This window comes from Mycothermus thermophilus (assembly GCF_041956435.1).
Source record: "Mycothermus thermophilus strain CBS 625.91 unplaced genomic scaffold VTJ04scaffold_5, whole genome shotgun sequence".
NCBI lineage: Eukaryota > Fungi > Ascomycota > Sordariomycetes > Sordariales > Chaetomiaceae > Mycothermus > Mycothermus thermophilus.
The window spans coordinates 93,555-120,546 of NW_027191431.1; the positions used below are offsets into that span (position 1 = coordinate 93,555).

Consider the following 26,992-nt stretch of genomic DNA (forward strand, 5'->3'; position numbering starts at 1 on the left):
AAACCTAAAGACTCAAGAGCAACAATCGAAATGTGGAAAACAGAAAAAAAAGGCAACCACTCCCGTTTATGTATCGTCATCACTTCATCCCATCTCACCCTCCAGAACACACCTCGCGGCGATCCAGAGGAGAGAGCCCATCATGATGGGCCTACGCTCAATCCATGATATGCTCGAGCACTTGCATACTCAAGATCATGACGAGCAGGCCGATGGTGACGATGATCAAGAGGGTGAAGCTGAACCAGCCCATGACCATGGCGCTGGAGCCGACGCCCGAGAGCACGCTGCCGTTCCCCAGGGACTGGGCCGTGATGCTGGCGGCGACCGAGGCCGTGTGCTGCCACAGGACCGAGACGAGGACGAAGATGGAGGCGATGAAGATGATGGCCAACGCCACCTGGCTGACGGGCCGCGACGGGAAGGGCTTGACCTCGCGCTCGGTGCCCTCGTTGCTCTCCTCCTCGTGCCAGCCGGGGAAGGTGGCGAGGAGGAGCAGGCAGATGAAGGCGAAGATGATGGCGATGATACTGTTGAGGGACAAAGAAGTTAGTTGTGGTTGCTACCCCGGGGTTTGCGCTGCGAGTGAGAAGTTGACTTACATGAGATACGGGAACACAATCATGTCCTTGAACTGCGCCGCCAGCCAGACAAGGTTGAGGGGGTCCTGGTCGACCGAGATCTCGGCAGCGAGCGAGGTGGCGTTGTTGCTGCAGAGCCAGCCGCCGCCTGTGGGGCTGACGCAGATGCCGAAGTAGCCGACGCGCGCTTGGAGACGGGCGCCGCCGACAATGTTGGCGATGGCATTGTTGACGTTGTAGTCGACCTGCGCCGTGTCTGGGACGGCCGTGTAGCGCTCGTAATAGAGAGAAAGCAGAAAGATGCCGGGGATCAAGGGTGACGAGGAGGAGCACCCGGCAAGTAGGAGCGCTGAAAAGGGTGGGGGTGGTTAGCTACTGTGTGGTGCTCAGGGAAGATTGGGTAGAAGGAAAGAGGCGAGGAAACTCACATAGCAATATTATTGCCACCACAATCAAGATCATCAAGACATGGTGGTATCCGAGGAAGGGGAGGTAGCCTATTGTTCATTGTTAGCAAACAGTTTCCTCTCGAATGCTCAATGGTCCAGTCCACAGCCCTCACGATGGGGTAGCGGGCCAGCCAGGAGGGAGGAGGGGGGAACGGATAACTTACGGTACCACCCCAACCTGAACCTTTCGTCAAAGGCCATCTTGGGCGACTCTTCTGGTGTTTACTCGCGACTCTTCTTGCCACCAATGGTTTGGAACCCAGGACCGGTCCCACTCCCTGAAGGATTGTTGAGGGAGTGACGGCTGGGTCTAGGACAGCGCCGGGGCGGGCCGCGGCGCTCTCTCGAAGCTGGGAGATTCAGCAACCCGGAGGTGGTGTGGTGATCGCGGCCGCTCTGGAATGTGGTGTCTCGACTGGTGTGTCTCGTCTCGCCCCGTCCCGGCCCGTGCCGTTCGGTGTTTAAGGTCTCAGACGGAAGGTGTTCAGATGAGGCGGTGAAAGTCCAACAGCGCAAGCGGTCGGATGAAGATCCCAAGCGCTCTCTGTAGAATGAGGGTGAGGCTGAAGAACAACGTTCGCCGGCACCTCAATGACGGCGAGATGTTGGGGGTATGGGTTGAGAAGGGGGTGGAGAGGTGTGAGGTTGAGGCGCCGCACCAGGTTTGCTCAGGCCAGACAACCGCTGGCTGCTCGATGGCGCAAACGAAGACGCTGTCAAAGACACAAGGAGCGTCAGTTAGTCGGATTGTCCGTCAGTCAAACAACGGGATGCACGAGCGGGAGGAAGGGAAGACGCAGGTACATCCAGCATGCGTATGTCTGGCTGTCTGTGTCTGTGTGTAGGCATGTGGAGGAGAGGCAGAGAGAAGGTCGAATGGGGAATGGAGATTGCTAACTCACCCAATGCGTGCTAGAAACGAAAGTCGGTGGCTGGAATGCTAGGAGCAAGACTAGGAGATGGTCTACTCCGTCAAATCTGGTGTTTTCGAGGACAGAAAAGCAGGAAAGTTGGAAAGTTGTCACAAGCGCAGGCGGTGGATGCAAACGTCTGCCCGGCCTCCCAGATTTCTCGTGGGCTGGGTGGCATGCGACTGGTTGCACCCCTGGTGGTAAGGCTCCCAACCACCGACTTTTGTTTACTTCAGCCCGTTGGCCGGGAACTCAGCCGCCAAGGTTCATCCGGAGGCTGGGGCTTGGCACCAGGTGGCAGGGATCCCCCACCAACAACCCCACCTCATCAGTGACGCAGCACCTTCCCACTGGAGGGCATCGGTCTTGGCATCTGTAGGTGTTTTCCCGCCCCGTCCCAACTCTGATGACCGCCGATGACAACACCAGCAAACTTTAGTATCCATTGGGAGGAATTCAATTGATGCGCTTGATGCCCTTCAGCAAACCTAGTCTCGGGAACAAATCCTGTCGGCGCCTGGGGAGATCCAGTTACCTCATACATGCCGATGGCAGCAGCTCTGTAGAGGACCTGCGAAGTTCAACAGGTCGACGAGAGTTCAATTGAGTATAGGTACGGAGTACCATTTCCTAACCTGGAACCTGGCAGTTAATACGGACAATTCGTTTTCCAGATCCAGAATTCTCAAGCTACCCTCAATTACCATTCAATGCTATCGTGCCTCAAGATGGACTGGGCATGTTCAAGTAGTTGTTGTTGTTGTCTCCGACTCTTCCAACCTTTCTCTTCTGCCCTTTTCGCTTTTCCACAATGTTCAGGCGGTCCCCAGCACGTGATGTTGATGAGATGGTTCCCATATCTGGTCCACCAACTTTAGTCGTGTCTTCTCGAGCTCTGTAGAGTCTGGTTGGCAACTTGTTCAATCCTCTCACCTGTCGCAGACACTGCTTTCTTCCCTCTTATCCAAATGCGAGAAAACCAGCTCCCGCATACCACGCAACATGAGTCTCATGAACCTTCCAAACGAAATCCTGGCGGAGATTTGCAAAACCTTCGTCACCCGTCTGCGAGATACACCTGATGCAATTCTCAAAATGAACGACGGCGATGATCTATACTATTCACGATACAATCTAGTCGTCCTGGCCCTCACCAATCGTCGCCTTAACGCCATTGCGACTCGCTTCCTTTACCAGACCATCCGCATCTCCAACCTTGACTCCCTATACTTCCTCGTTGCTCGTCTGCTCGAGGCGCCTCGTTTAGCCGAGCTGGTCTCGGAGCTCTCCATCACAGCGAATGTGGGAACTTCCGCGTATAACTTTGAAGAGGAGGACTATGTCGGATTCGAGGAGCTTATGCGCACAATAGACCACGACATTAACGGCGCTCGTGCCACGTACCAACGTATCGTGAAACTGTGTCCTGACCTGGACAGTTTCTTCAGCAAATTGTTTGGGCAATGCGGTTCTCGAATTGACTGTCCTGAGGAACACCATTATCGTTGCCCCGACGGATCCGGGGAGGCAGCTTGCGCTTTGTTGCTGCTCCTTACGTCCCGAGTTCACACCTTTCACCTAGCCCGGTTGTCGTTCCACGCTCCAGGATACCCGTATCTGGTGTCAATCTTCGACGCCAGTATGGTATCCCATGTCCTTCCACGGCTAAAACGGCTGCTCCTTGCCTCAGATCCCACGGACGATTCTATCCGACTACCGGTGGGATGTCCGCGTGAGTTCATGGTGGGCCGCAAGATCAACCATGTCGAACTCCAGGCGCCAGATCTCTTAGATGCCGAGTCCTCTTGGGAAATGTGGGAACATGTTGAAACGTTACACATGAAGGACACATATGTCTCTGGCACTTGGTGGTATTTGCTCTCCAAGGAAGCTCGACCACCCTTGAAGGAGATCGAAATATCAGTGTCGCCTTTCGATAATGAGGAGCAGGAAGTCGAGGACTTGGAATCCCCAGGACTCAACGAGGCACTGGGCTTCTATACCGGCACGCTTCAAAAACTGCGCGTCCATCTGGGGGACAGAATGACGATTCAGGAGCCATATCTCGGACCACAGAAAAGGCTCGCTTGCCTTTCGTCGATGAAGGTTCTCACCCACCTCGATATCTCAGCCAGGCTTCTCTTCTCCTACATGGACGATATGAGCAATTGCAACATCTGCGACAGGCTGCCGTCTTCCCTACAGCGACTACGCCTTGACCAGACTGACGACATATGTTTGGACGATAACCCATGGCTGTACTGGAACCAGGAAGACTATGATTTGGTCCAGGCAACTCCATCTTGGGATGGACCATGTTATGACACTCTGTTCGAACGAGCCCTGCGGCAACTTGCTTTTGAGAGCACCGAGAAGCTTCCCTGTCTGGAGAAGGTGTTGGTCGCACGACGGATCGTTGGTTGGGTGAGATTTGGCCCACCTGAGTTGGGCTTGACTGTGACTTGGACGGAGGAACGGAAGACCGAGACGGCTCAAGACCTCAGGACGATGAGCTTCTCACCGCAGAGAAAATCATGATTCAGCGGGGGGTGCGGCAATTCGCTTGCGACGCCTATCCATCACAAATCATCTCCAAGATATTAGAGTTAAATAGAATGCCCCTTAAGGGATCTATTAGACTGTGAAACATCCATTTGAGGAAGAGTTCCTCTACCTCCTCGACATCAACGAGACAACAAGACCCGGTTACGTCTGCCGTGGCTCTTATATTGTGACGCCGCAGTGCCGCCATCGAGACCATCCAACAATCCAACCTAACCAAAAACCAGCCCGATCCTTTCGCCGTTTCAGGCCAGTTCCCGACCCGGGTCGCCACCGGAGCCTCGGCCGGCCAGGTCCGTTCCGGCCCCACCCAACGGAGGCCCAGCTCCAATGAACCCCACGATCTTGGCATGAACATACCCGCCGATGAGACCAAAGTCATTCAAGGCTCTGAGGAAGGAAATGACCTCAGCGGGCGGGCTTGTGTCTAAACTGAGCCCTAATACAAAACCAGCGAGCAAAACTCTGATGTTGTTTCGAGGTCGCCTGTCGGTCGTGCTCTTGTGCAACGGAGCCTGCCAGGCGGTTACTATGCCGAAGCGTGGAGATGCCTCACGCACCGAAGCGTCGGGAAGTGGTGGGGGATTTGTCATCAATGGCGGGAAAAGCGTCATATATACATGGAGGGGCAGCCAAGCTTGGTTATGTCCCAAGTCTCGGTTCTCCAAATCGAACTTATAATACACAATCTCAGCAGTGAAGTTTTGAACAATTAATAAACACCCCGTACCGCACATCAGCTGTTATTTTCACGACTACACCGACTGCTCAGTTGATTCACTTTCGCCATGACCAACTTCAACATCAAAATCGTGTCCGATGCCATCTGTCCATGGGTGCGCAAAGCCCCTCCTCCTTCTACACATGCTCACGTCCAACCCCACTAACATCCCATGCTCCGCCTAAGTGCTACGTCGGCAAAAAGCGCCTTGAACGTGCTATCGAGCTGTACAAGCGCAACGTCCCTGGCGGCGCCAACGACACCTTCACCATCACCTGGCACCCCTTCTACCTGGACCCGTCGCTGCCCAAGACGGGCATCGACCGCGACGTGCACCTGGCGCGCAAGTTCGGCCCCGAGCGGCTGGCCCTGGTGACGGCGCACCTGAAACGGCTCGGTGAGGCCGAGGGTATCCACTTCTCGCTGAAGGGCAAAATCGGCAACACGCGCGACGCGCACCGCCTGGTGCAGCTGGCCAAGACCAAGTCCAACGAGCTGGAGAACAAGGTCATTGCGACCTTGTTCAAGAGTCACTTCGAGGAGGATGCGGATATCACCTCGCATGATGTGCTGGCGGAGATTGGGGAGAAAGCTGGTTTGGAGAAGGCGGAGGTGAAGGACTGGCTGAGCCAAGGCCGCGGTGGCCAGGAGGTGGACCGAGAGGTTGAGGAGGCGTATCGCAAGGGCATCAGCGGCGTTCCGAATTTTACCATCAACGACCGGTATGAGGTTCAGGGTGCCCAGGATGCGGAGGGGTTTTTGGATGTGTTCTCGCGGATTAAGAAGTCTGCGACGGATGTTAGTACTGGTGCCTCGCAAGTTTGTACGGTGGATGGGTGTACCTGAGAGATAGACCGTGTGTGGAGAGTCAATATACCCTGCGTGATCGGAACGTTTTCCATGACCTCACAATCGCAGGCGTATTGCAAATCAGCATGCTCTGTGATAGCCTCCAGAAGGATACCCCTTGCCTCTAAACGTTGAGAAGACCTCCAAGATCACTCTCAAGGGCCCTCAACCTAGCCTGCAGCTCCCTCTTCTTCTTCTCCAACTGCCTCACCTCCTCCTCCTCCCTCTTCAAATCCTCCGCCGTCATTCCCACCTCCTCTTCCTCCTCCTGCTCTTCCTCTTCCTCTTCCAACCCCACCCCCCTCTCCGCATTCATTCTCTCCAACTGCTCCTGCTGCTCCGCCACCTTCCGCTCATAATACGCCAGCGTATCGCTCTGCTGCGCATACGCCCTCCTCAACGCGGGGATCCGCTCCAGCGCGCCGGGCAGCGCGTACACGGCGCACAGCTTCTCGGCGCCCTGCAGGAGCACCTCAATGTCCACGTCGCCCGTGCCAGTGCGGCTCCGGCCGCGCACGATCTGCGCGTGCAAGTCGCCGCCGAGAACGGCCGCGACTGCCGTGTTGCGACTGCTGCGCGCCGAGCCGGGGGGAGGGCCGGCGGTGACTTCGCCGGCGGCTACGCTGAAGACGGTGCGGCGCCGGTTGGTTGAGGCTGCGGCGGCTGTGGTTTGGGAGGGGTCGGGGGCGGCGGCGGCGGCGGCGGGTTTTGGAGGCGGGGGAGGGACGGAGAAGAGGGCGCGCTCGTGGGCTTCGGTGTCGCGGATTAGGGAGGTAATATCGGGGTTGGAGAGCAGGGCGTTGGTGAAGATGCTTGGGGGAGGGAAACTGGGGAGTTTGTTAGTGGGGCGTTTTGTTGATGGACGGAGGAGGGCTGATGAGAATGAGAAACGTACGGGAGGCTGTCAATGCCTTGGCAAGATATGGAGATTTGCTCGAGGTGTGCTGAGAGGAGCGACATGTTGTCGAATTCCTCAATGTGTGGCGGGCCAGGTTTGTTGCCTTATTTTCTTTACTACGAAGGACCTGATGCCCGTCGTGTTGGCGAGAGCTTCGGAGCTGGTGTTGTTGTACCTGGGACGGACGCGGGGTCTTGGCGTGCTGCCGAGTCTCCTTCCTTGGCGCCAAGCCGGACGTAATGTCACGTGATTTAGAGGACCCATTCCGTCTCTATCTGATGAAATTGCCTGCTTGAACCAAACTCCCAATATCAATCAACCCCCACCATCAATTGCATCCAACAACCTCACCTAGGGGCAATGGACCCTTCATTTGGGTACTTGGGAACTTGGTGTTGATCCTACCTCGCTTACTTACCAGGGGTGTTGACGGACTAGTCGGAGACTTGATTCCCACGTTTGAGCCCAATCTCCGAGAATTGGGCGCCGTTTCGCTCCGGCGGTTCGTCTCTTGCACATCCCGATGCTCATGTTCGAGGTGTCCTGGAGTTTGTGCGACAGAACCTGTCGAGATCGGCCCTGGAGGCCGGACTTCTTGACGCGTCGCGTACAGCATCCTCGACGTTATCAGTTCTTCCACAACCTTTCTCAGCGTCATAAGGTCGGGCCTTGATCCGCTTCTGTAGGGCGGCCATCCGCACTTGGACCCGGGTCTGCCACACTTTCTTTCGGCCTTCTGCTACTACAAGCCATTTTCCCCTTCGCTCATTGGGTGCGATCCAGCTGCTGGCGAGCCAAAGTTGCGGTAGAGGCTGCAGGGAGACGACTGAAAATTGACCGGTCCCAGATTTTTTCGCTGGAAACCGGGGCGATGATTCGTCCTTGACCTCGCACAACGCACACAAGTCTCACGGCAGGAAGGCGACACCAAACCCGTTTTGCTCCCTCGCGCAGTCCTGACGCCATGGCCAGCTCGACTGCCGCAGCTACTCGGACTCGAGCTTCAACATAGGGAGTAGCATGAAGTTCAAGCATTGTTGAGGCCATCGTCGTGGGGGTTTCCGCCGACCGCCGGCCTCTTGTCGTGATGGCTTCCCCTGCATCGCTCCTCAATACCTCCAACCCCATCGCGAAAAGCTTCGCTCAATGGCGGCTGGAAGCAGCTTCGGGAACATGCCAGGGACTTCCACCGCATTGCTGCCCAAAGTTGCTGCGATGTACATCTGCGAGCAAGGGCTGGCCGTTCGTCAATGGTGGTTGGAACCCAAGACCGGCGGGAGGTGTACAGTTGTCCTCTCCCTTTCCCGCCGGATTGTGGGTGTACCTGGGGCTTAAAAACCTAGTTGCAGCCATGGCAGGATTTTCCAATGCCACAAGTCCGACTATAATAAGATGTATCTTGTCGTCGGCGGGTTGTAGTAGACTTGTACATACCATTGTCTGGAAGATGGATCTAGCGTCACATCTGAGACGGCCGCATCGCATCTGACAGACCTAACCACCTTCGTACCCTACTCCGGACATACCTCCGGCACCCGACATTCGGCTCAATCAGCCGGGGCCATCTCCGTGCCATACCGTCATCAACCTCGCCACACTCACCACGAAGGGTTGAGTTCGACGGCCCCTTAGTATCACATTTTCACAAAGCAGCCGGTCAGCTGCTTGTAATCCCCAGGATTCCGAGGGATAGCATAGCAGCAGCGCAACGGCGCAAACATATCATCTGTGGCACGCCATTGCGCATCAGCAGCGCCGACGACAGCGGAAGCGGCAGCGGTAGCAACACCGCCTACACAATCGGTACATCCACACATCCCACCTCGCCGCCCACCCCCGCAGATCCCCAACTCTTTGCGCTCGACAGCTGCCGCTCCGGATTGCTCCCACACCCAGGCAATATCGGAAATCAGCCTGCGCTGTCCGCCTGCTGCATTCCAAGTTGCGCACGATATTATCATGACAGCCAACCGATGGCTCATATCCTCTCCGTGTTGGAGGTTCATTCTCTGGATACTCGCGCCTTGGCCCTGACCCTCTAACCCCGCTGCCTCACCTTACCTCGCCCACGCTGAACCGACGCTTGACGCCTTTGCCCCCGGCCCCGGTCCTGCCTGTCTGTTGCTTTTCCTCATTCCCCCGCCCAAGCATTTCTTCGCTTCCTCCGTTTTAACGCTGCGCTACCCCACACATTTGCTTGCCAAGGGGCCATCAATCGATAAGTTTCTTGCAAGAGACGACCCTGGAAGCGGGACGACGCAACCGTTCGGGAACAAATCGAAAAACCAGCCGAAATCTTCCAAGCCCGCAGCTAAACTTGCAGAGTAACGGACGGCCGCTCAAAATGTGGCCACCGACGAACACCTCAAAATTATCTCATCAGCACGTGGGGCCGTCGTCGCCGCCAGAGAGCCCGAGGGCCACCTCGCCCGTTTTCGGTCGCAAGAAGAGCAGTCCCCATTCGGGGCCACTGCCGCCACCACGCCTGTCACGCCCAATGGCTCCGCCGCCGCTTTCAACCAACCACCACGCGGCGGTGAACGGGTCCGGCCTGGGCTTCGACCACCCGACCATCCGCCCGGACCAGCTCTCCCCGCGCACCACCAGCAGCTCATCATCCGCGCCGTCGCCGTCGCCTTCCGATCTGGACGACTCAGAGGAGGACGGCGATGTCCCTAACACATCCGGCCTGTCGCCGCCGTCGCCGGACCCGCCGTCGCCGCGGCAAACGAGGATAAGCGGCCGGGTCGTGACGGTGACGGGCATCATCATCGAGGAACTGAGCGACTTTGGTGACAGCGACGACGAGCGCGCCGGCGTGGTCCGGCCGTGCGCCATCGAGTACGCCGAGTCGGACCGGAGCCGCTCCGGGTCGCGCACCCGCCCCGAGATCGACTCCAAGATGATGTACAACCTGTGCAACCTCAACTGCGGCGACGACTCGTCGTCATCAGACCTCGAAGAGGACGAGTACCGCGAGTTCCTCCTCAAGCGCCGCGCCGAGCGCCGGCGCAGCCGCATGAGTTCCGGAAGTCTTGGCAAGCGGACCCTCCGCGAGAGTATCGGGAGCGATACGGATCGGGAGGACATCCGGTCCATGCTGGCCGCGGGCTTTGAGGAGGCCGGATCCACTGTGCGCCGGCTCCGCCGGAGGGTTGGCGACCGCCGAAGTCTGCAGTTCCAGGACCCGCCGCCGCCCAGGATCGACGAGTTGGAAGAACCGGACTCAAGCGAGGACGAAATCCTGATTGGGGAAGTGCTCGCCCGAGAGCTTCCTTACTATGAATACGTCAGCATGGAGGTGGACTCACCGTGACCCCTCTTTTCTCTGTGGAAGTCCTGGTCTGGAACGTTGTCGGCAAGACCGGCATGGCATCCCGACCCGGCCTGAAATGTATCTTATCGACGCTTTACGACGACGAAGAAGATCACTTAATGACATGATGAGTTAACGACAACATTCACGACCAAAATGACGATATGACGATGATGATGATGATGTGCGGGTCCGGCGGGCGCATGATGGCTGGCTTTTTTTGTTGCAAAAGATACCATGCTACACTGCGTTCATTTCCATGCTACGGAGGAGGCTCTTTCGGTCCCCAAAGGATCGAAATCCCAAGCCAGCATGGTTTGCACGACAAAACACATACGCAAAACACACAAACACACACAAGAAACATTTTACGTTATCCGTTTGCCCCTCTGCCCTCCACGATACCCGCCACCCCTTCCCGGCCAGCCTTACAAAGCGCTCCCACGGCTCAGGGCGTGGCGGGAAGCCTAGAATGGGATGCAGGTTCGCGAGCGGGTGGAGACGCGATGTCGGCTGGCTACAGCAAGGGTGGACGGTTTTGTCTCACGAGTTCCAAGAAAATGACGATGTTGGATAGACTTTGTTTGGGACTTTGTCCGTTTGCAGGAACCGGGAGGAGTGGGGAGCCATGGACAGCAGGGTGGTGGGAGGGTCTTCTTGATGGGAAATGTAGGATTTGGATTGGTGGATGGATGACCTGGGCATTGTGTTGCTGACTGATACGAGTGACGATCTACGAAATGTCATAGTCTGTTGTATAGACGGCGGCATGTTCAGAATCAATTTCTCAATGTACTTCATGTTTTGCTGCCTTTTTTTGCCTTGTGTTAAAGGGTGTTTGTCCAACCAGCCTCACCACTGCACCTGCTCGGGCACAAATGTCAGATGTCTTATCCTGACAACCTGACCTTGGTCCATCCCCAACAAACACTGAGGAATTTGCAAGACAGCACACCTCAACTGGATGGATACCTGAGCCGTTGTGTTCTCCATCCTCTCAGTTGTTGCATGGAGTGTTTCGTTCTTTGTCTGGACCTTGCAAGGCTGAGGCTTTGTGAGGATCTTGGGCAAGGCTGGCCAATCAGCGACGATACCGAACGGTGGAGTTTGAGCAATCCTCCTTCGCGAGCTTGCCTTCAGAGCGCGCGAGCGCCTCCAGCTTCCACATCCCATCTTCCGACGAGGTCCATCATCAGTGATGGGCGGCGGTTGTTTCTCAACGCCATCAATCTTCACACACGATTCAACCCGCCCATCATCTGCTGTGCATCCCTTAACTTAAGCAGTTGATTGTTTCAAACAACCATCGTTGTTCTTACGCGTTCTTCCACCCCTCGAACGCTTCTCCGGCGCCTTCTGGACTTCCACGTTGTTCGAAAACCTCACCTTCGACGGTGTCCCAGTCGGCCCCCGATAAGTTTGGTGTGGAGGCACGAAACCGTCGGTCAAAGAGTAAACTGGATACCTGTAAACCAGGTAAGAAGGCCCAGTGCTCTGGCCTCATGGTCTCTGCCACTTATGCTAATTGAATCTTTTGCCAGTTATCGACGTCGCGGGACCCCATAACCGTTTTCTTGACATCGCGGAACCCCGTACCCCTTTTCTCGACATCTCGGAACATAGTTCTTACGGAAGTCGCGGCGAACAGTCACCAGTTCCTCCCAACGAACGCAACAACCCCACGAAATGAATCAAGGTCAAGGTCAAGGCATGGCCGGACAGGCCAATGCCCAAAATCTCCAGGCCAAACCTCCCACGGCGGGCGCCGGCGTGCCGGGTGCTGGTGCGCAAGGTCGTCCCCAGGGGCCCCAGCTCTTTCGCCCCGAGGACATGCGGAACATGTTTTTCCTCACTGAAGACGAACGAACCAAGTATGAGAGGGGACTCAGTCAGCTGTGGAAGTTGCATGATAGTGCCGCCCCCGGCTCGAACGAGCAGCTCGCCGCCAAGCAGAAACTCATCGACTTCGGCAAGATCCTCACCGCGAAGCTTCATCAGCGCCAGCAACAACAACAGCAGGCACAACAGCAACAGCTGCAGGCACAGCAGCAACAGCAGGGTCAAGGGCAGCCTCAGCCTCAGCAACCTCAGCAGCCTCAGCAGAATGCTGCCGCCGCTGGTAACGCGAACAACGCCCCGCGGCCAGCGCAGGCCCCCCAGCAGAACCCTCAGGCCAAACCTCTGCCCGCCCACATTGTCAACCACGTGAATGAGCAGCAGTTCCAAGTGCCGGCCAACGTACAGGACAAGGCAAAGTTCCTTGAGGACCTCAAGACCAAATATGCTAAGGCCTTGCTTGCGATCGAGACTAACCGGAACGTCGTGAAGGTTTTGGACCGGGCTCTCAACGAGAACCCGAATCTGACCCCTGAGGAGCGAAAGAGGCACGAGGAACGAAAGGCGCTGGCCGCCAGGCACTACAATGATGCAGCCAAGTTTGCCAACCAGGTCCGCCAGCAATATATCGTGGGAGGTGGCCAGCGCCCTTCGCAGGATGCCACTGCCGGGGAGAATGCCGCAACACCGGCAAACACGCAGGTTGCGCAAGGTGCTGCAACTCAGGCCCTGAATCAGGGTGTAAACAATGCCGGAGGAGCTCTGGCCTCTCCGGCAAATCCGATGCACAGCAGCGCCGCGGCGGTCAATGCCGCCTTTGAGGCCGCGAGAAAGCAACAGCTGGCGGCCGGTCGGATACCGGGTGCAGTCAATGCCCTCTCGGCGCAGCAAGTGCCCACAACCTCTTTACCTCAGGCTCAACCTGTTCAGGCACAAATTTCTGCCACCCAAGCCCCCGCGCAACCTTCTCCAGTCACGCAAGTTTCTGCGCAACAACAATCGGTCGGGGGTGCACAACCTCAAGTACAACCGACACAGAAGCCAATCCAGCAACAGCCCGCGGCTCCTGTCAAACTCGAGCCAACGATGCCTTCTGTTCCGACTCCCATCAATACCGCCATCGCAGCGGCGGCTTCTGCTGGAGTTCCCTCGGCCGGAACTCCGACCCAGAACTCGGCGCGCATTCAGACCCCTCAGTCGGCTACCCCGACTGTCGCCAACTCCAATATCCGACCCCTTTCCCATGCCGACGCCGTAACCAAAGCGTCACAATCGGTCCCCGGTGCCACTGGACTGGCCGGCCAGCCCTCTGCCGGCCCAGGTCCTGCTCCTGGTGTCAACATGGGCCCGGGTCAGCAGATTCCGCAGTCACACCCTCAGCACGGCCATCCTCACGCTCATCCTGCCCAGGGCCAACAGGCTGCGACTGCCGCTGCTCTCCATTCCAAGCTTCCCATTCCCAAGACCCTGCCTGAGAAGGCGGTCCAGGTGCCCACTCCGGTTCCCAACATTGGCGGTATTAGCAGCACCAGCCGTCCCACCTTTACTGGAGGTAGTGGCACTGCTGGTGGCGTCCTGAATCAGCCCGTCCTGGCTAAGACTCCAGCTTATCAGCTCGAGGGCGAGGGCGAGCGTGTCCTCAACAAGAAGAAGCTGGATGAATTGGTTCGCATGGTCTGCGGTGGAACTGCCGAGGGACAGGAGGGTAACCTTCTGACGCCTGAAGTCGAGGAGGTGAGTTCACTACTTTCTAGTATTGTGTTACGTGTAAAAAGTTAGTTGATCATGCTAACAATATCCCAGGCCGTCCTTAACATGGCCGATAGCTTCATCGACACGGTGATCATCCAGGCCTGCCGCAATGCCAAGGAGCGAGGGTCCAAGGTTCTCGAGATCCGTGATCTTCAGCTGGTCCTGGAGCGCACTTTCAACATCCGCATTCCGGGCTACTCGAGCGAGGAGCTGCGCACCGTCCGCAAGGTCCAGCCCAACAGCAACTGGATCAAGAAGATGAGCGCCGTCCAGGCTGCCAAGGTCGTTCCAGGCAAGGGAGACATTTGAGCCCAGCTGCTGCTGCTCTTGCCTGGCTTAGTCCGGCTCAGCTTCGGCTTCTACTTCCTGAGAATCTCTTTCTCTAGAGGCGAAGGAGTTGGTGGAGTTCACGGAATGGGAGAACGGAGGATGGGGATGGATTTGCCTTGCTTGCTTTTTGCTCTTCGTTCTCGACATACGTATGGGACAGGATGGGACATCGCACACCGGACATGGGTATGGACATGGACAGGACATGGGAGGTCTGAGGGTAATGATGGGTTGTGTTTATTTCATTTTCAACGGGGATTAGGTGGTCTTGACGGATGGATGGCGTTTGGGGGATGCGGGCATCGACGTCTACTCGTAGCTGAGTAACCCCAGGTAGTGACGCATCCACGTCAGGAATTGAGGAGTTTACCCCGGGCGTTGTGATTTCTGTTATTTGAGATGTTGGATTTGGCACTTGATAGTCTTCAGCTTGGTGTCTCATCGCGGGCGGTAGCGATATCCAATGTCGGTCCATCTTGCTGCTGTCCATTGACACCTTCATTGGGATCCCAAGTCATGCTGACTTCTGGACTTGATACAAACATCTTGATCATTTTCTGGCCGACTCTCTGGAACAGCTCTTCTGACACAGTTCGGTCCCACATTCGAGAGTTCCCTGTGTCAGAGATGGTGATGTCATTGGCACAAGGAGGGTACTTGACAATTCAATGGGAATACTCCGTACATGGTTTAGAGATACAAAAACGACGATTAGTGTTTCCCTAAGGGCTTGCACTTACAACATTTCCGGATGCCCTATGATTCCTCTGATCGAAGCAGTCCTCGAAGCCATGCCAAGCCATGCCGCGATCGGGCTGAGCTGAGGCAAGCGGAAAACAGGCAGCAAATCGACAACGTCACAAAGCATCAGCCAGCCCAACCCTTGAAGTGGGGCCCAACCCGCCCAAGGCCGCACCCACCGGCCGCTGTCCAGGCGCAGTTGGCGTGCTTGAGCACACCCAGACTCCGACCAAGAAGAGAGCTAGAAAAAGTACCGTGGCAACGGCTGGTACCTTGAAAACAGCATCGTCCACAGACAATTGGAGGTACCCCTCCCCACCAAAATACCTCCAGTCTACCCCCGGCATCCCTCCCCAGCGGCGTGTCAGGTTTGGCGACTGCGAACCTGGAAGGAGAGGTTGCCCTCCCAATCTGTTCCCGACCATCCTCGAGCTTTCCAAACCTGAACCTGAACCCTCCGTCCTGCATCACCAAACCACACCACCAACCAGGTCCCATCCACATCGGCGATATTGACCCTGCACCGTCTGAAAGACGCCGCACCGTGTCGCCCGCCATTTTTTAAGTTTCCGCCCGCTTTGAACGCCGTCTTTCCGACAAACAATCCAGGGCACTGTCGGCCGTTGTCCGGCATACATACATAGTACACTGACCGACCTTGGCTCATCCAACGACGCCAGCCAGCCTAGGTACCCACCTGCGCGCGACGACCATACTACCGTCCGCCCGCCCGCGCCATTCCATCGACATCTCGCACCCCGCGGGCACCCATCGATCTATTCGTCGCAGCGAACATTAGCAACGCTCCGATATGCCTGGCAAGACACCCGATAAAGAGCCCGTTGAGAACGGCGGTTATCGTGGGGGGAAGGATATTGCCAAGGACAAGGACCTCAAGCCGAAGGGCAAGAAGACCACCAAGAAGGACGAAGACGACGAGATGACCGTGGTTGTCCCGCCCTCAAAGACCTCGAAGCAGTCGTCGGCCCCGCCGCCCAACGATGCCGAGGGTGACGTCGCCATGGACGATGCCGCCGAGGGAGAGCCCAAACCGGACCCCGTTGCCCAGACCATCAGCGGTATGTCGCGGGCTTCGGGATTTCTCGTGTGCTGCTATGGAGGAATAAGAAAAAGCTGATCAAGGTGCGATGCCGCGTAACCACAGATATCAAGAGCGATTTTGCCCACCTCGACCGCGCCGTTGCGCTTTTCGATGCACGATTCACCCTCCGCGCGCTGCGGTCCATCTCGTCCATCCGGAAACGGCTTACGCCCGACATCCTCGCCCAGGTCATCTCTGAGACGTACACGCCGTCCTCGCCCGCGGCTCCTTTTGCCAAGCAGATCCTCCAGGCCATCGGCCGGCCAGATGTGGCTCTGGGCCGCCAGTCCGGTCAGGAAATGGAGATTGATAATGAGCCGAAGCCGGCCGGGAAGAACGGTGCGAAGAAGGAGGCCAAGGAGCCGCTCCCTGAGGTGGATGTCTTCCTCGGAATCCTCACGCAGGTTCTCCTGCACGATGCCAAGCAGAGTGCTCGGGGCTTCGAGTTCTCGCAGCTCCTGGTCGAGCGGATCCGGTCCCTCAACCGCCGTACCCTCGACAGCCTCGCCGCCAAGGTGTACTTCTACTACTCGCTGTTCGCGGAGCAGACGGCACCCCTCCCTCCGTCACCGCAGTCGCCCGTGGTGTCCATCCGGCCCACGCTGCTGGCGGCCCTCCGGACCGCCGTTCTGCGCAAGGACGTCGACACGCAGGCCGCCGTCATCGTCCTCCTGCTCCGCAACTACCTCTCCACGTCGCACATCTCGCAGGCCGACCTCCTCGTCTCGCACACCCAGTTCCCAGAGAACGCCGCCAACAACCAGGTCGCTCGCTTCTTCTACTACCTTGGCCGGACCCGCGCCATCCAGCTGCGCTACACCGAAGCTCACGAGCACCTGACGGCCGCAACGCGCAAGGCGCCTTCGAGTGCGTGCGCTCTCGGTTTCAGCCAGACGGCCACCAAGCTGCTGCTGGTGGTGGAGCTGCTCATGGGCGACATCCCCGACCGGGCCACGTTCCGGCAGCCGACGATGGAGAACGCGCTGCGGCCCTACTTCTTGCTGGTGCAGGCGGTGCGCGTGGGCAACCTCGAGGACTTTGAGACCATCATCGCCGACCACGCCGACACGTTCCGCCGCGACGGCACCTACACGCTAATCCTGCGCCTGCGGCAGAACGTCATCAAGACGGGCATCCGCATGATGAGCCTCAGCTACAGCCGCATCTCGCTGCGCGACATTTGCATCCGCCTGCACCTGGGCTCCGAGGAGACGGCCGAGTACATTGTGGCCAAGGCGATCCGGGACGGCGTGATCGAGGCGACGCTCGACCGCGAGCACGGGTACATGAAGAGCAAGGAGGTCGGGGACGTGTATGCCACGCGCGAACCGGGCGAGGCGTTCCATGATCGGATCCGCGCTTGCTTGGCGCTGCATGATGAGAGTGTCAAGGTATGTTTGTTTTTCTTTCTTCTTCCAATGCTAGATCATCATCGTCGTCATCGTTGCTAACTGTTGATGCTCTACTACTAGGCCATGCGGTTCCCCATGAACCAGCACCGCCTGGAGCTGAAGAACGCCCAGGAGGCGCGCGAGCGCGAGCGCGAGATGGCCAAGGAGATCCAGGAGGGCGAGCTGGACGAGGATGACCTCGGCGGTGACTTTGATGGCATGTAATTATTCTATCGTGGGGTGGTGGGTAGTGGTGGTGGTGGCGGCGGTGGTGGTAGTTGGTGCTTCTAGAATGCGTCTCGTTGTCCTACTCGACCTCCTACTCTTTTATCACAATGCACAGTGCATGATTTGCGATCCGTCTGCTGCCAGCACTCGACTCTCTTGTCGCTGAGGGCTGGTTTCCTTGTTCTGCTTGCTTCCTTGCTCCCTTATCCCCTTCTGATAGCATTCTCTTCCTCGTGATTGTTGTCCCCGTCGTCAGGCAGGTTGTTGACTGCCTTCTCACTTCTTCATTTTTTGTTTGAACCGCATAAGGTACGGATATTGAGCATATTTCATTCATGCCCTTGGTCGTTTCCATAACATACTCCTCTTGTCTGTTCCAGTCCGAGGTCGCCACGAGCCAAAGGAGAAAGGGTAGATGTAATCTACTCGGTTATGAACATAGGATTCACCCCTAAAGAATGCCACCAAAGCCAAGGGAATAGTACAATAGCTGATCTGATCTATCCCGAAAGGGCTTTCTTATGAGAGAAAGAGAAGGTCTAAACTTAAAGGCTCGCGCCAAAAACTCCATTCCTAATCCTGAACTCGAGGCCCAATGCGGAACTTCCCCATGTAACCATGCCTTCTTAACCGCCACCTCACCAGTCTATTCCCAATGCAATATATGACCTGAGTCTTGTGTGTCTATGACCCCATATAACGCCGTAAGCAAATGCAAAAGAAAACAAAACGGCAAAGTTGTCCGAACTCAATGTAGAACCCTCATCAGCATGCCCTACCAGTACCATCTAAGGCCATCTCAATCCACTGAAACTACGGCAGCGGCAGGGGGTACTGAACCAGACGATCGTACTCATCCAAAGTCGTTGCTGGGCTCCGGATCCAATTCCGCAGCTCATGCAGGAACTGCCTCGCATAACCACCCAGCTCGGGTCGGATACTCTCCTCCAATTTTCCCTCTCCGTCTTGGAGGTGGTACATGCCCAAAGTCATGATTATGAACTCGGTGAATTCAACGCGACGACGGTACCGGCTGTAGGACACGTCCAGGGGATTTGAGTCGGCTGAGGCGGAGGGGTTGTCACGGATAAGGAGCGGGGGTTCGACTCCGTCGGTGGTGGTGGTCGTCGTCGTGGCCTGCGAGTCTGGTGGTTCGAGGGTGGTGAAGGATGAGAAGACTTGTAGTTCGCGGCGAAGCCAAACGCGGGCGCGTGATTGGAGAGAAGGGGTGTAGGCAAAATCGGTGGGGGAGGGGACGCGGCGATAGCCGGAGAGAGGGTTCGTGCCGACGTCTAGTTGTAGAAGTCTGTTAGCTGCTGCTGCACACATACGGAAAGATATAAAAAAAAAAGGGGGGAACGTACGCATCGAATACAACCCATGCCGATACACATACCGCCTCCTCTCCACCGCTCGCAGATATTCGTACCTCACCGGTGGCGGGGGGTATGCCACCCTGCCGCGCTCCAGGCCGGTGAGCTGCCGTTGGGACAGAGGCCGGCGAGACACCAGGGGAACCCCATCGATGACGCTCTCGCCTTGTTCGGGGTGGACGAAACGAATCTTTTCGACACCCTGCTTGCAGAGCGGGCACGTCGGGTGCTCGCACAGCCAGCGCTCGATGCAGGCGAGGTGGAAGTGGGAGTGGTGGCATGGTAGGAGCTCGCAGGGCCCGCGGATGAGCTCGAGGCAGATGATGCAGTCAATGTCGGCGGCGATGGCGGCAGCGGGGGTTGCTTCGTCGGAAGAGGCCTTTGTGGAGGGGGCTGGACCGGTCTGCGTGTTTTGGTCCTTGGTGCTGCCGCCGCTTCCTCCGCCTACGGAGTCGCGATGTGGCCGGGGCGGCCGGCGGTGGTCCCGGCGACGGTTCCGATGGTGGGGGCGGAATCGATCATGGCCACGGGCCCTGTCGACGGCGTGGGCCGCGTTGCCGTTACGGTTGCGGGGGTTAAATCCATGGGTCCTAGAGGAAACGATATTGGCGCGCCGAGATATTGCTGTCGCCCTATTTTCATCGACAGCCAGCTCAGGGCGAGGGGTGGGAGAGGTTGATACGTGATGGGAAGCCATCAGGATTCAGCTTTCAAGTGACTGTTCCAAAATGATGTTTTTGATGACAGTGACTTTGAGTCTGGAGACGAGAAGCATCCATTACGAGGAGATGGCGAGGTGGCTGCGGTACTTGCATGTCTTTGCTGAAGATGTTGATGTGCATGCAAGTCGAGCTGTGCAAGGTTCAGATGGTGGATTGGCTCCAGGTGGTTTGGAAATGACCCTGCTTGGAAGGTGGGGCAGCGTAACGTAACGTCATGTCACAGCACCACAACGCGTCCTGCCGCGTCTCTGAGCGCGTTCCCAGTTGATTGACTTCTATCGCGCCATTGCCCCATTTGTCGAACTCCCACTCCCTCCTCCACCACGACCACCATACACTCCGCAACCAAGATTCAATGCCGCACAAAACAATGGACGATCAGGCCAGAGCGGCCTACGAAGAGCAATGTCTCCAGCTTCGCGCCGAGCTCAAAACATGGGAGGGCAACTGGGCTGCTGCCCACGGCGGCTCCAAGCCGGGCCGCGCCGACATCAAGCAGAACCCCGACATTGGTAAGTGGTGCCGTGCTCCTGGGGGTTTGCTTTGTTTGCACGTCCCTTCTTGCTAACGATCCGGCCTGCTCAACAGCCCAGAAATACAAGCAGTACAATAAGCTCCGCGACATACTCTCCGGCAAGATCCCGCCCCCAAAGCAGGCTCCCGTCTCTCCCGCCGAAGACGCCTCCAAGTCCCACCCGCGCAAACGGAATCAAGCCGACGCTGCCCTCGAGCCCCAAACCCCCTCCAAGAAGTTCCGACATGTTCAAACACCTCAAAAGGCCCGGCACATCCACGTTGACGCGGCGCCGACCACCGTTCAAACACCCATGCCAGCCCATTCGACCATGACGCCGTCCGCGAACCGCACAAGCCTTACTCCGGCGGAAGCCCTGCCCACCTCCATCAGCCCAACCCCGCACAAAGATGGACGCGTCCTCGGCCTCTTCGACCTCCTGGGCCGCACCCCATCTCAGCACGGCACCGCAACCCCAAGCAAACATGACGGTCTCTTGCCTCAACCTCTGCCCGTCGCCGCAACCCCATCCACCTCTCGCTTCGCCTCCGCGACCACCCCTCATTCCACCCGCCGCACCACCACCACTGCCGCCGCCAACGGCCAGCTCCTCTTCAAACCCACCTCCGCAACCCCGCGGAAGAAAAACACCACCACCACTCCGTTCAAAACCCCGTCTACCAACCGTGTCTCCAAGCCCACCGCTTCCACCCCCTCGAGCGCCACCCCTTCCTTCCTCCGGCGCCGCACCGTGTTTGCCTCTTCATCCAACATCAACCGCGGCGGTCTAGCGCGCGTGGACGAGCAGGACGAAAACGCCTATTACGATGACGACGAGGAGCCCGTGTGGAAAAAGGTTGGGCCCTTGCGGCTTCCGAGGAAGTTGACTGGCATGGCGAAGGGGTTGAGCAGCATGGTGGCGGGATTGAGGAAGATGGAGGATGAGGCGTACGTGGATGATGAGGAGGCGTTGAGGGAGATGGAGATGGGTGGGGGCAGTAATGGCCAGAATCAGAAGGCTGGGGGCGAAGCCAAGAAGGAGAAGAAAGACGGGGGTGAGGTTCAGCCGGGAGACAATAAGCCTGCTATTGAAGCACCCGAGAAACCCGACAGACCGATCGGTCTCCTCTCCGCCTTCGATGACGAATCGCTCTTCGACAGCCCGGACGAGGAAGCGCAACAGGGGCAACCACTCCGTCAGTTCAAGAAGCGCGGCCAGAAGCGCACCACCCGGCTTGTCAAGATGCGTCCGACCCGGGCTAAACGGCCTGCGAACGTCGAGAAGGACGAAGACTCTGTCTCCGATGATGAAAAAGAAACCGTCCCCGAGACGCAACTCGCCTTGTCAAACAAACCTGGAAATAATGCCAAGCCCGGGGAAGACCTCCGCGTGTCCAACGATGAGGGATCCGCCGCCGAAGATGCCTCTGATGACGATGGCGCCAGTGAATACGACGGCTCTGACGCTGACCAACAAGACGAAGAAGACGATAAAGATGGGAAGCCGGCTGCTAAGCAGCCAAAGTCGAAGAGCAGCAATACCAATAAAGAGAAGGAATCGAAAGCAGATGCTGATAAGAAGGATGGCGAGGGAGTCGTCAAGCGCGCGGTTCGCAAGGTCAAAGCGACCGCCCATGCCAATTTCAGGAGGTTGAAGTTGAGGAACACGGGATCCAAGGGCGGGCCAGGGTATAATAGTCGGTTTAGGCGGCGGAGGTGAAGTTGAATTGAGTTGAGTGGCGGGGTTGGTTGGAGAAGAGGAAATGGTGGTGAGCTGGAGCTGCTCACAGAGACACTTGTTACTATGATTGTGTGTACTGCTCAGAAGTATGTCTGGCATAGGGTTCATTTCCAGTTGCTCATGGGGCGGTATAGCATTGGCATGGAGTTGGGACAGGATTTGCATGGCATCAGGTTGCTGAGGTATAGATACTGGTTTTGCTGGGAGTCATTTGGGTTGGGAAGTGTTAGGTGTTCATAGTTACACAGTATGTCAACAGGATTTGTGTATATCGCTAAGTTTGTGCTGCGCATACATGTTTAATCTTGTTTTCTCTTCCAAGTATCCTCAAGCTCTGAACTAGCATTCTTAATTACGTATACACCAGGTAGGACATGATAGGCGACAACTACGTACAACTTTGATCTTATTAATAGATGAAACCTAGAAACTATCTTAAGGATGACCCAACAAAAGAAAAGAAAAGAAATGGTATCATAGTAGTAGTGATCGCTCGCAGTCCTGCCTGCTGTGTCTGTTGAGCTAAATGGTGTCCTGACACCACGGATTGCTCCTCTCGCTATTATTTTCTATCCCTTTTCCAACACACAATCCATCACACACATATACAACAACAACAACAACAACAACTGGGTTAGGTAGGTATCCAATCTAAACCCAACCTCTTTCATCCTCCTCCCCTTTTCGTTAGAGTAAGTTCCTTACTCATCACCCACAAAAAACCTCGGATCCTCCACCACCCTCGCCGTCACCGTCGCCGTCACCGTCACCGTAGGCGCAGTAGGCGTGGCGGTCACCGTCTCCCGCTCCGTGACCGTGAAACGCTCCGTCACCGTCGTCGTGACCGTCTCCGCGGCGGAGGGGAGCTCAACCTGTCCCTGCTCGCCGCCGAACGCGCCGTTGGCTTGGCCGGGGGTTGTTTCCACCGCCTCACCTTCACCCTCACCCACGGCTTCTTCCTCGCCGGTGCTGGGCGTGGGCGTGGGAGTGGCAATGAGAGCGGGGGTTGTGGAGGGGATCTTGGTGGACGGGTCGATGGGGATTACGACGAGAGTTGGTTTGGTGGTTGTGGTTGGTTCGGCGGTGGTGGTGGGCGGGGCGAGGGTGCCGAAGATTTCGGTAGGGAAGAAAAAGTCGGGTTCGTCGACGCTGGTGGCGGTGGTGGCTGGCTCCTCAACAGCAGAGGTTGTGGTGGTGGTGGTTACGTCCTCGCTGGTGGTAGTAGTGTCGGGCTGGATGGTGAAAGTGACGACAGTGGTAGAGCTGGTGAGGTCGATTGTGGCGGTGATTTCGACGGGAGAGGTTGACGACGGGTCGACTGTCACGAAGGCGGTTGAGGTGCCAGCGGAGACAGTCACCGTGGTGGTCAGGGTCTGGAAAGAGGAGGTGGTGACGGTGGTGTCAACCTCCGAGGTGCTGCTGGCCGAAGCGGTCACCGTCGAAAAGGTGGTCGGCACAGCAGTCGGCGACTCAACCGCCGACGAGGTAGGCAGCAGGGCCTCTGGAATGTCCACCAGAACAAGCCTCGCCGCGTCAACGTCCTGGCAGCCCAGAACCGAGCCCTTGGTCGTGTTCATGGGGAGCGCAAAGCAGGCGCGGTTGGCGCCGCGGCATTTCTTGATGGTGAATGCGCCGTCATCGCCGCAGGTTGCCAGACCGCCCGCCACGCACGCCACCTGGCCGGGGGTGCAAGCCGACTGCTCGGTCAGCGTCGCGAAGAGGGCATTGTACCGCCGGGCTTCTTCGAGGTTCTCCTGGAAGATGTCAGGGGAAACGGTGGCGGTGGCCGTGATCGAGGTGGAGATGGCGGTCGGGACGTCGGAGATTGGGGTCCCTGTTACCGAGACCTTCGAAGAGGTCGATGACTCGGTGGAGGTGGAGGAGAAGCTGGTGCTGGTGAAAGCAGTCTCGGAAGAGGTGGTTTCCGAGGACGATGGCGAAGTTGTCGTTGTGGAAGCCAGGTCACTCGAGACAACCTCAGTCGTCAGGGCAGAAGTCGAAGCCACATCAGTTGAAACGACCTCCGTAGAGACTGATGTGCTGGTCGTCTCAGGGGCCACTGTGGTCGAATCGCTGAAAGTGCTGGACAAAGTCGAGGAGGCCAGATCGGACTCGCTGCTGGAAGCAAGCGTCGACGTCGACTCGGCAACAGTGCTGGACGAAGTCGAAGCCGGATCAGTCTCGCTGGTGGTAGTGAAGACAGATGTTGACTCAACAGCAGTGCTGGTCGAAGTTGAAACCACCTCAGACTCGCTGCTGGAAGTGAAAACAGACGTCGACTCAGCAGCCGAGCTCGAGGTCGTCGAGGTCAGGGGGATGTCGCTGCTAATAGCCTCGCTGCTGGTAGTGAGCGTAGACGTCGATTCAACGGCTTCGCTGATCGTGCTAGACGATGTCGTTGTGAAGTCGGTCTCGGCCCCTGAGCTAGAAGTCGTCGAGAGGATAGCACTAGACTCAGTCTCAGACAGCAAAGACGAGGTTGAGGTGGAAGAAGATTCCGGTGTTTCGGTCTCGGTCACCGGGAGGGCCGAAGTAACTTCCGTCGCCGCAGTGGTCTCAACGAGCAAAGAGGAGGATGTGCTCGTTGACTCAACGTCCGATTCAGGGGAACTCGACGTCGAACTGCTTGGCGTAGGCTCGATCGAGGAGGTTTCAAGAACGGAAGTGGGGATTTCAACCACACTGGAAGACTCCAAGAACGTGGACGTCTCGATAGCCGTCAGGGGCGAAGTGCTAGTCAACACTACCGTCTCCAGGGTCGAGGAGACGAGCTCTGACGTCGACAGCGTTGATGAGAGAAGTTCGGTTGTCTCGGAGGTGGCGAACTCGACGCTCGATGTTGAAGTGGTCTCAACAACCCCCTCCGTCGATTCCAATGTTGGCGTCTCTGTCGATGATGGCGGGAGAAAGCTGCCGGTTGCCGATTCAGATTCGTCATGATCCCCATCGTGTCTAGGCACCCTTGGTGGCCTCTCCCACCGCAGAGGACCTGCCTCGGCGGCGGAGAGCAGCGACAGGGCGTAGAGTAGAAGCGATGCCGTACGCATCCTGGCGTTGGCTGTGAGAGATGAAAAAAGAAATTCGGAAGTCTGTCAAGATAGTCTGTCGTTGGGCCTGCCCAAGAGGAGAAAGATATGTGAAACTGGGGTGGGTGTAAGCGAAGTTGTGTCGTGGAGGCCTGTCTGTCTTGTGATATCGTGGAGGACAGATCTCGGAACTTGTCCGCGGGTACCAATGTCGTCGTCTAGGTAGTGAAGGTGGATGGGAACAATCGTCCTGGGCTCAAGACACAACGACAACAAGACTGGCACCACAATGACAAACACCCAAGGACAGCCCAGCTGAGTGAATCTAAGAAGGAAAGGAACCGTCTTCGCCGGGAGGACAACGAGTGAATAAACTATGGCTTCAAGTCTAGAAACCAGAAAGACAAAGGGGGCACGACATCAGCGAGGGAGCACGACAGAAAAAGACCATCGAGGCCAACCCGGCCACGGCCACCATGATACCCATATCGGTAGATGACCCCCCGTTGTAGCCAGATCCAGACCGCGCCAAACAGAATTACGAGGCCCAATTCCCGGACAGTTCTCGAGCTCTCGATCCCTGGTCAGGCGCCGAACACGTCGCGGCATATCGAGCGGCCAGCGTTGTCCGCCCGACTTTACCCCCAGAAAACAACGTGACATTGGATGAATGACTGTTCACTTGCCCCGTCCCCCGTCCTGTCCTCGGAACAATCAGTCCAGTTCAGCACAGAAACGACACGAAGAGACCAAGCCGAAATGAAAATGGCCTGTTTCGATGCCCGCCCACTACATACCCAATCGCCCGGCACCGAACCAGGGTCTGGCTCCCTCGAGGGTCCAGACGCGCGACATGGTCAGTTCATGTTCCTGGCTGTTGTCTGGAGCAAGCGCCGACGACTCGGGAAGCATTGGAGACGACAGGTTCGCGGCTAACAAAGGCGGACGAGTGGTGTTTTGGCGCGGGACGTTGGCGGCCAATCGATGCCGGACCCCACCCAGATCTGTGGCACGGCGGACAGGGGTTCTGCAGGACGGAGATCTCGAAACGCTGCGGGACGCACAGGCCAAGGGGCATGGGTGAGCCCCGCCCCTGCCAGGAACAGGGCGGGACAAAGGCCCAGTTCCAGGGACGGAACAAACAAACAAGGGCTTTTGTGGATGACAGCAAAGAACAGCCTCACATAGCTTAAACATTCTGCCAGTAACGTGTGTCTTGCATCCTCCAATCGGCTTCACATCGCCCTGCAGACCGCCACAGCCATGAGGCGAACTAGTCTCTGGGATATTCAATCACAATAAAGCTGATGCATTCCCCCTCTTCACGCCTCACCAGACTAAGTTGGTGTCTTCATTCCCATTTCTCTGCCCATCGCCCTGTATACGGAGTATCTGGAACCATATGATCCGACGGTTCTTTCCAACTCCTGTGTTACGTCATCGAGATCCTTGCCATGGACGCACAGAAATAGAAACATGCCCTTGCTTTGCCCAGTAGAGGTTAGCACCAACTCCCAACGTCCATCTCTGCATGTGACAAAACGGGCCTCTCGGGCCGTCACCTCCTGTCACGTTCGACGAGTCGCCGACAGTTTGATGGCACTGCCTCTTTCACAGACAGCATTGAATATTTATGAGATATTATTGAGTTGGATCTTGTGTGCTTGACCGAGGGAGTTGGTCATGGAGCCACAGTTTCATTTGTTTGGTTTCCTACTATCCTTTGGCAAATGTTTTCAGGCGCATAGCGAGACGTTGGAGAAATGTTTGTGTTAATTTGCATCGTCTATATCGAGTCTCCCCACGCCCATCCATCTAACACATGTTCCTCTGATTCCCTACCACAAACCCACAACTCCCAACTAATGCTAGCATATGCTGTATGTACATGTTGTATGTACGTTAGACATCCGAAACGCCACAAGTGCAGTTCTCCCTGTAGTTAGTAA

At 57.0% G+C, this 26,992-nt stretch overlaps 13 protein-coding genes across 13 annotated transcripts; 6 read left to right on the forward strand and 7 right to left on the reverse strand.

The window, feature by feature from the left end:
* Positions 1–157: 157 nt before the first annotated feature.
* On the reverse strand, positions 158–1,231 carry VTJ04DRAFT_7071 (uncharacterized protein; the record flags this gene model as incomplete). Its single annotated transcript, XM_069365358.1, has 4 exons — positions 158–530; positions 603–930; positions 1,010–1,078; positions 1,195–1,231. 4 exons carry the CDS (start codon positions 1,229–1,231, stop codon positions 158–160), a joined length of 807 nt encoding a protein of 268 aa, XP_069216400.1.
* A 21-nt stretch (positions 1,232–1,252) lies between these two features.
* Positions 1,253–2,119, reverse strand: VTJ04DRAFT_7072 (uncharacterized protein; the record flags this gene model as incomplete). Its single annotated transcript, XM_069365359.1, has 4 exons — positions 1,253–1,574; positions 1,618–1,743; positions 1,933–1,942; positions 2,056–2,119. 4 exons carry the CDS (start codon positions 2,117–2,119, stop codon positions 1,253–1,255), a joined length of 522 nt encoding a protein of 173 aa, XP_069216401.1.
* Positions 2,120–2,943: 824 nt separating this feature from the next.
* On the forward strand, positions 2,944–4,479 carry VTJ04DRAFT_7073 (uncharacterized protein; the record flags this gene model as incomplete). Its single annotated transcript, XM_069365360.1, has 1 exon — positions 2,944–4,479. One exon carries the CDS (start codon positions 2,944–2,946, stop codon positions 4,477–4,479), a length of 1,536 nt encoding a protein of 511 aa, XP_069216402.1.
* An 812-nt stretch (positions 4,480–5,291) lies between these two features.
* Positions 5,292–6,070, forward strand: VTJ04DRAFT_7074 (uncharacterized protein; the record flags this gene model as incomplete). The annotated part of the gene is made up of 2 exons (XM_069365361.1): positions 5,292–5,339; positions 5,411–6,070. 2 exons carry the CDS (start codon positions 5,292–5,294, stop codon positions 6,068–6,070), a joined length of 708 nt encoding a protein of 235 aa, XP_069216403.1.
* Positions 6,071–6,197: 127 nt separating this feature from the next.
* Positions 6,198–7,033, reverse strand: VTJ04DRAFT_7075 (uncharacterized protein; the record flags this gene model as incomplete). The annotated part of the gene is made up of 2 exons (XM_069365362.1): positions 6,198–6,900; positions 6,969–7,033. The coding sequence occupies 2 exons, from the start codon at positions 7,031–7,033 to the stop codon at positions 6,198–6,200; spliced, it is 768 nt and encodes a 255-aa protein (XP_069216404.1).
* Positions 7,034–9,315: 2,282 nt separating this feature from the next.
* On the forward strand, positions 9,316–10,287 carry VTJ04DRAFT_7076 (uncharacterized protein; the record flags this gene model as incomplete). Its single annotated transcript, XM_069365363.1, has 1 exon — positions 9,316–10,287. One exon carries the CDS (start codon positions 9,316–9,318, stop codon positions 10,285–10,287), a length of 972 nt encoding a protein of 323 aa, XP_069216405.1.
* A 1,710-nt stretch (positions 10,288–11,997) lies between these two features.
* Positions 11,998–14,184, forward strand: VTJ04DRAFT_7077 (uncharacterized protein; the record flags this gene model as incomplete). The annotated part of the gene is made up of 2 exons (XM_069365364.1): positions 11,998–13,857; positions 13,927–14,184. The coding sequence occupies 2 exons, from the start codon at positions 11,998–12,000 to the stop codon at positions 14,182–14,184; spliced, it is 2,118 nt and encodes a 705-aa protein (XP_069216406.1).
* A 73-nt stretch (positions 14,185–14,257) lies between these two features.
* On the reverse strand, positions 14,258–15,613 carry VTJ04DRAFT_7078 (uncharacterized protein; the record flags this gene model as incomplete). Its single annotated transcript, XM_069365365.1, has 2 exons — positions 14,258–14,592; positions 15,418–15,613. 2 exons carry the CDS (start codon positions 15,611–15,613, stop codon positions 14,258–14,260), a joined length of 531 nt encoding a protein of 176 aa, XP_069216407.1.
* Positions 15,614–15,757: 144 nt separating this feature from the next.
* Positions 15,758–17,664, forward strand: VTJ04DRAFT_7079 (uncharacterized protein; the record flags this gene model as incomplete). The annotated part of the gene is made up of 3 exons (XM_069365366.1): positions 15,758–16,025; positions 16,112–17,439; positions 17,521–17,664. The coding sequence occupies 3 exons, from the start codon at positions 15,758–15,760 to the stop codon at positions 17,662–17,664; spliced, it is 1,740 nt and encodes a 579-aa protein (XP_069216408.1).
* An 816-nt stretch (positions 17,665–18,480) lies between these two features.
* On the reverse strand, positions 18,481–19,737 carry VTJ04DRAFT_7080 (uncharacterized protein; the record flags this gene model as incomplete). The annotated part of the gene is made up of 2 exons (XM_069365368.1): positions 18,481–18,959; positions 19,032–19,737. The coding sequence occupies 2 exons, from the start codon at positions 19,735–19,737 to the stop codon at positions 18,481–18,483; spliced, it is 1,185 nt and encodes a 394-aa protein (XP_069216409.1).
* A 395-nt stretch (positions 19,738–20,132) lies between these two features.
* Positions 20,133–21,996, forward strand: VTJ04DRAFT_7081 (uncharacterized protein; the record flags this gene model as incomplete). The annotated part of the gene is made up of 2 exons (XM_069365369.1): positions 20,133–20,274; positions 20,351–21,996. The coding sequence occupies 2 exons, from the start codon at positions 20,133–20,135 to the stop codon at positions 21,994–21,996; spliced, it is 1,788 nt and encodes a 595-aa protein (XP_069216410.1).
* Positions 21,997–22,718: 722 nt separating this feature from the next.
* VTJ04DRAFT_7082 (uncharacterized protein) lies at positions 22,719–25,064 on the reverse strand (the record flags this gene model as incomplete). Its single annotated transcript, XM_069365370.1, has 1 exon — positions 22,719–25,064. The coding sequence occupies one exon, from the start codon at positions 25,062–25,064 to the stop codon at positions 22,719–22,721; it is 2,346 nt and encodes a 781-aa protein (XP_069216411.1).
* A 45-nt stretch (positions 25,065–25,109) lies between these two features.
* VTJ04DRAFT_7083 (uncharacterized protein) lies at positions 25,110–25,955 on the reverse strand (the record flags this gene model as incomplete). The annotated part of the gene is made up of 3 exons (XM_069365371.1): positions 25,110–25,431; positions 25,586–25,742; positions 25,841–25,955. 3 exons carry the CDS (start codon positions 25,953–25,955, stop codon positions 25,110–25,112), a joined length of 594 nt encoding a protein of 197 aa, XP_069216412.1.
* Between the last annotated feature and the right edge of the window lie 1,037 nt (positions 25,956–26,992).